The following is a 6,439-nucleotide window of genomic DNA, read 5'->3' as shown; positions in this document are numbered from 1 at the left end:
AGATATGGTCCTAAGGGCAAACAACATATGAAGAAATATCTATTCAAGAAATAGCTATTAGAAGAATATAGATATAAGATATTAGAAGAAAACACAGAGGTAAATTTTCATGACCTAGAATTTGGCAAAAAAAATTCTTAGATATGACACCAAATGCATGAGCAAGAAAAGAAAACACAGGTACATTGGACTCATCACAATTTAAAACTTTTATGCTTCAAAGGACACCATCAAGAAAATAAAAAGACAACCCACAGAATGGGATAAAATATTTGCAAATCATACATCTGGTCTCTAGAATATATAAAGAACCCTTGCAACTCAAAAATAAAAATACAAATAACCCAATTTTAAAATGGGCAAAATATCCAAATAGACATTTCTCCAAGGAAGATATTCAAATAGCCAATAAGCACATGTAAATATCATCAACATCATTTGTCACCTGGGAAATGCAAATCAAAACCACAATGATTTATACACATATACGCATTCTTTTTTAAATATTATTTTCCATTATGGTTTATCCCAGGAGATTGAGTATAGTTCCCTGGGCTATACAGTAAGACCTTTTTGTTTATATGTGTGTATAACTGAGTCACTTTCCTATACAGCAGAGATGGGCACAACATTGTAAATCAACTCTACTTCAATTAAAAAAAAAAAAAACAACACAGTGAGGTACCACTTCACATCCACTAGGATGACTAGGATCAGAAAGTCATATAGGGCTTCCCTGGTGGCGCAGTAGTTGAGAGTCCACCTGCCGGTGCAGGGGACATGGGTTCGTGCCCTGGTCCGGAAAGATCCCACATGCCGCGGAGCGGCTGGGCCCGTGAGCCATGGCCGCTGAGCCTGCGCGTCCGGAGCCTGTGCTCTGCAGCGGGAGAGGCCACAACAGTGAGAGGCCTGCGTACCGCAAAAAAAAAAGAAAGAAAAAAACACTTTCAGCGAATTCCTAAACAGAAGCAAACACTCTCATCTAATACTTCAAAACAATGTCTATAGACAGAGCAATATTGTTCCAATTCAAATGAAATCAAGCCAGGGGTTGCAGAGCTTCCTCAATGGAATATAAGGGAATGGTAGTCAAGCCCTAAGCTTCAGAGGAAGCGAGAAGTAGATAAAGGTCTGATAAACTTTTTTCATTTATTTGCCTTTTCCCCCTTTTATTTGGTCTGTTGTCATCTAGAAAGGGATTGACGAGTATCTCCAAGCAGAAGATCAAGTGCAGGCAATACCTTGCACTAACTTGCCTGGAACCCTACTTCATCTCTGCTCTACCGCTACGAGCTACAGGGCGAGAAACCACAACCCCCAAAAGGCCTTGCGGGCCTGGGGCGGGGCCGTCCCGTGGATTGGTTGTCCTACATCTCCTGGTGTGGGATGATTGGCCATGCCTGGGAATGGGGTGGGACTAAGGCAGTTGAGGGAATTAGAGCAGTGACAGGGCAAAGATCGTGGGCTGGCTGTTTAGGTCCGAACTCCAGCCCGCCAACTGGCAGCGAGGAATTGAGAGAAACATGGCTCGGCCGTACGTTTGCCTGCTGGCCCTGGCGGCTGTGCTACTGCTAGGTATCGCCGCTGTCTCCAGATCGAAGGGCCTGCGGGGCAAGGGGCATCAGAGGGCGCCGCGAATCCCTTCTCAGTTCAGCCAAGAGGAGCGCGTCGCAATGAAGGAGGCTCTGAAAGGTGAACCTGGGTCCCCTTCACCACTTATTCTCATATATAGGTCGCTGTCTCCTCGGGCCACCCCGCGACTCCCTTCTCCCGCCACAGAGGTCAGCTACTCGAGCTCGAGCTCCGCAACACCCCACCGCCGAGCCCTGGCCCCATTCACGGCACCTCGTGCCCGGCTTGGGGAGCCCAAGCTTTTCTTCTCCTAGACCTGGCTTCTGGGGACTCCAGCGTTCCCTACCTGCCCTGGAAGCTTCAACTTTGCCCTTATCCACACTACCCCACCCCCACCTCCGCTTGCCTGGAGCATGGGGGTTGGCCACGATCTGACCTCTTTTGGAAGAGGTGGCTGCCAGTGTGTCGGGGGGGTCATCACTGCCTTGGGGAGGACGGGGCAGGGCAAAGAATCCCTCCAATTCCTGCCTGAAATCTCTGGACCCACCCCTGCTGGAGGTTGGACTGAATACCCTGCTCCCTCATTTGGGGGGTGTTGCCCCATCACTGCCCAGCTCCTCTGACTGCCCCCTTGAATTCAGGCCGGGGATACTGGTCACTGCCAATGTAGGACTTGCTGGAAGATGGGGATTCTTGCCCCTCTCCAGGTCTCCTCCTTAGGTGAAGTGATAAAGGAAGGGTCTAATGTCTTTTTAAATGGCACAATTTTAGGGGTCTGAGGGTGCAGTCCCTTAACCTGACACTAGATGGGACCCCCTAAACTCTTCCCCCCACACTCGAGGTTTCTGTGTGGAGGGGGATAAGGGAGATCTAAGCTGTGGTGTGAAAAGGTAGGGAGAGATGCTGGGGGTGAGGGTGCTGTGTTCTAGACCCCCCATATTATCCCAGTATCCCCTGCCCCCCCTTCCCTCACCCCATGCCCCCAATTCTGTGGCAAATCCAGATTGTGAAAATGTACAGTAAATGTGTAATGAGTAAAAAAAAAAAACAAAAAAAAACAGCTTTTAACCTTTGAGAGTTTTCACTTGTTAAATCACTTAAGACTAAATGATCTGAATCTTATCTACAGATGAGGGAAATTGAGGTCAGTTAAATGATCTTCCCCAGCACCCCGCACCTCGGAGTAAGCACTGGGTGACAACATCTAGTGCCTGTAGCTTCTAGATGGCTCCAAAAAGGGGTGTGAGAGTGTTGCCGGGGTGTGAGATGTTCCTAATTTCTTCTCCTAAAGGACATCTCTCCCCTAGACAGCAAACCAAGGCTAAAAATTTATTTACCTTCCCAGTCTGCGTTTTCCAGGAGAAAAGAAGAAAGTTTCTGTTGAGTGCTAGATCCTGTGGTATAATGAGATCCTTCCTCACCATTCGGCTTAACGCCCGTCTTTTCCCTTCCGTTAAGTCATGGATTAAAAGAAACTGCCTACATAAACATGTGCCGGCAGATGCCAAAGCTAACCCTCATTGTTAAGTATAAATTGTGTTTGTGCTGGAGCGATAGGCCTGGGAGGCATCAGGGCTTTCCCAAAGCATCATAGTATAAATAGTTCTCTGAAGGGCATTGGGCAGCAGCTCACCAGAGTCTCTCTGCACAAAAGAAAGCAAAAGCTAGATGAGAACCTAAAAAGGGGGCCTCATAGCAACATGGCTTAGAATACTGAGCAGGGGACAAAACACCTGAGTTCAGATCTTGAGTCTGCCTCTCAATCTCATGTAGGCAGTTTGTTTAGTCTTTTTGAACCTTGGCTTCCCCACCTATGTGGTAGGCTATGACGCAGGGCTGACTCTTAGAAAACTGAGTACAGAAGTCAGAGGCCCTCCTTTGACATCAAGCTGCCCTGGGTGCATTTGTTCCCAGTGTTTTCGGACAGCCATCTAATCAAATATTTTCATGATCCAGGTGTTTGTGCGCCCCTCCCCCACCCCACCCCCCGCTGTTTGCATTTGATATTGGAACTCTTTAAGAATGTAAAGCCTTCACCAAGGGATCAACCTAGTGGCAATTCAGCAACTGAGACTTCTGGGTAGAGTGGATGACATTGTTTATGATTGAAGAGCTTGTTTGGGAGCTTCTAAATCCACCCCTTCCCAGGCATCATGTGCCCAAAAAGCTGGCCTTGGCTGAGAGAACAGTGAGACTCTGGGTGAGCCAGTCTATGAGGAATAAGCCTACTCTCTGTACAGAAAAGCACACAAAGCTTCATCCTTGTAGGGACCCAGGACAACCGGCTCCTTAGATTCATTGAAGGGATGGTGGCTTCAGAGGCAGCGTGAGACCTTAGAAGCAATTTATAGCAGCTTCCCACTTAGGGTCAGGATATAAAATTTACTCCTGTCTGACCTCCCCAACCCCATCCCATCTTGGACTTTATTTTCCTTTAAGAACCATATTAGCCTCAGTAAATTCAAAGAACTTGAGTTTAAATCCCAGTTCTACTGCTTGTTTCTGGACAATCTTGAGCAGCTCACCTAATGCCTGTAAGCTTGTTTCCTCAGTTTCGAATAAGGGAAAACAACAGTGCCTACCTCAAAGGATTGTTTTGCCCTCCACAATAAGATAATGAAGGCAAGAGAACTTTTTATGTACAGAGGGCTGTGGAAAAATCAATGGTTGTTATCATCTTCCATCTCTGATAGGTGCCATCCAGATTCCAACAGTGTCTTTCAGCCCCGAGGAGCTCAACACGACAGCCCTGGCTGAGTTTGGAGAATACATTCATAAAGGTGAGCCACAAACTGTGCAAAAGAAGTAGGAGAGGGAGTGCTGGAGACACAGTGCTTTTACAAAGTGATAAAGAAGTTTAATTTGTGACTGACCACGGGCAACCTAATTTGTATGGGCCTCTTTTGACCAAAGTTTGTACACAGTGGGGAGCGATAGAAGGGAGAGTCCAGGAGTTAGAGTGGACACAGAGTAGAGACTATAGATTTGCCCTTTGAAGAACCAAGGCACATAGCTGTTGGGTTGGAGTTTGAACTCTCCCAATCTTTGCCCTAAATATGTCAGTCAATAAATATAATCTAATCAAAAGGTGGGACTGGGAATTCCTTCTCCCATAGTTGCCAGAACTATGCTCCATGCTCCTCCCACCCCTACCACCACACACATACCTACAGCCCACGCATGCGCACATCCCACCTACCCAAGCCCTACTCCAGATTCATTACTAACACATTTCTGAGCTTCTAGGCAGTCAACAGCTTTGATCTATCACATCAGTCCTCTCCCCCTACCCCACTGCCCATGAGCTAAAGAAATATGGGTCAACGGGAAAAAGGAGACTTGGAGCTCCCCCTCCGCATAGAAAAAGCTCATGGAAACTAGTGAGGCCACTTTCCTAAATCAAGTAAAAAACAGCCCCCCTCAAGTCTCAGGTGGGAGGAGCTGGCAAAGGCACGGCAAGTAGCCCCCTCTCTGACACTCTGGGGACGGGTGGATCTGGGATCAATCCAACAGGCTGAAAGTCTTCACTAAATAGGAGATAAAAATCAGGAAAGAGGGGCTTCCCTGGTGGCGCAGTGGTTGAGAGTCCGCCTGCCGATGCAGGGGACACGGGTTCGTGCCCCGGTCTGGGAAGATCCCACATGCCGCGGAGCGGCTGGGCCCGTGAGCCATGGCCGCTGAGCCTGCGCGTCCGGAGCCTGTGCTCCACAACGAGAGAGGCCACAACAGGGAGAGGCCCGCGTACCACAAAAAAAAAAAAAAAAAAAAAATTCAGGAAAGAAATGTATAGTAACAGTAGACTAGATAAGCTGGCTGACAAGAAAAAAGCATATTCTTCATTTTTGTTTGTTTGTTTGTTTGTTTTTAAGTATCCACAGAGGTATATATGGATTCTTCCAACACAGCCCAGAGGGAGATCAAAGTTCTTTCTCCCATGTTTCTAAGGCCACCTGTGTTAATACTTATCTGTAATCGGAATAGTTGACCCTGGGAACACCCATACCTGCACACAAAATTGTGGCCATATGCTAGACAGAATAATCTTTTATCTCCATATAACACAAACATTAAAAGTATTGTTTTGTAAAAGAAAAATATCTCTGATTTTTGTAATATATATATAGTGGTCATGTTTGGTTCCAAGTAATTTGGATACTGGGGCCTATTATTTAAAATTTAACATAGTCTTCATCTCCGTCATCCTGTAACGTGTATTTGTGACAACATTAGAGGTCAGACCAAGCCAAACCTTGAGCTCTTATCTGTCATAATGGTGGGGTCTTGATATGCAGGTTATTACACAGTAATAGCACATTATAATATAGGGAAGAGGTATTTCAGAGATCGGGCAAATCAGGAATCAGGCTGGCTTTGTACCAGAAGGCTTCCTAAAGGGGGCTGCATGTTTTAAAGGGAAAAAAAAAAAAAAGTAGGGAGAATCAAATGGTAGGAAAACCAAAGGCAACTGTTGAATCTGGCTTTCTCTCATTGCCTTTCATCTCTCCGCTTCTAGTCTTTCCTACTGTGTTCAAAACCAGCTTTATCCGGCATGAAGCTGTGGGAGAGTACAGCCACCTGTTCACTGTCCAAGGCTCGGACCCCAGCCTGCAGCCCTACATGCTCCTCGCTCACATCGATGTGGTGCCTGCCCCTGACGAAGGCTGGGACGTGCCCCCGTTCTCTGGCTTGGAGAGTAATGGCTTCATCTATGGTCGAGGCACACTGGACAACAAGAACTCTCTTATGGTCTTGAAACGCTATGTTCCCTCTGCCTTGGAGTCCTAAAGATTAACCCAGGAGGGGGGTGCTTGGCTAACCCCTGGGAGGCAGGAGGCTATGGTAGAAAGAACCTTGGCTTCAGGAGACC

General features: G+C 46.9%; 1 protein-coding gene across 4 annotated transcripts in view; it reads left to right on the top strand.

Annotated features, from left to right (window-relative positions):
* Positions 1 to 1,436: 1,436 nt before the first annotated feature.
* The window catches only part of PM20D1 (peptidase M20 domain containing 1), a 31,709-nt gene continuing 26,706 nt past the window's right edge, over positions 1,437 to 6,439 (top strand). For all 4 annotated transcript variants that reach the window (XR_014015159.1, XR_014015160.1, XM_081225702.1 and 1 more), the window contains exons 1-3: positions 1,437 to 1,692; positions 4,266 to 4,352; positions 6,086 to 6,318. Coding sequence is in view for 2 of the 4 variants with exons in the window: in XM_081225702.1 (XP_081081828.1) it covers positions 1,524 to 1,692; positions 4,266 to 4,352; positions 6,086 to 6,318 (489 nt within the window). In the remaining 2 variants the exon portion in view is untranslated. The remainder of the gene's footprint in view (positions 1,693 to 4,265; positions 4,353 to 6,085; positions 6,319 to 6,439) is intronic.

The sequence above is a fragment of the Mesoplodon bidens genome (assembly GCF_964165515.1).
Source record: "Mesoplodon bidens genome assembly, chromosome: 2".
NCBI classification, from domain to species: Eukaryota; Metazoa; Chordata; class Mammalia; order Artiodactyla; family Ziphiidae; genus Mesoplodon; species Mesoplodon bidens.
The sequence above is the reverse complement of the archived record's forward strand: the minus strand, read 5'-3'. Positions and strand labels throughout refer to the sequence as shown.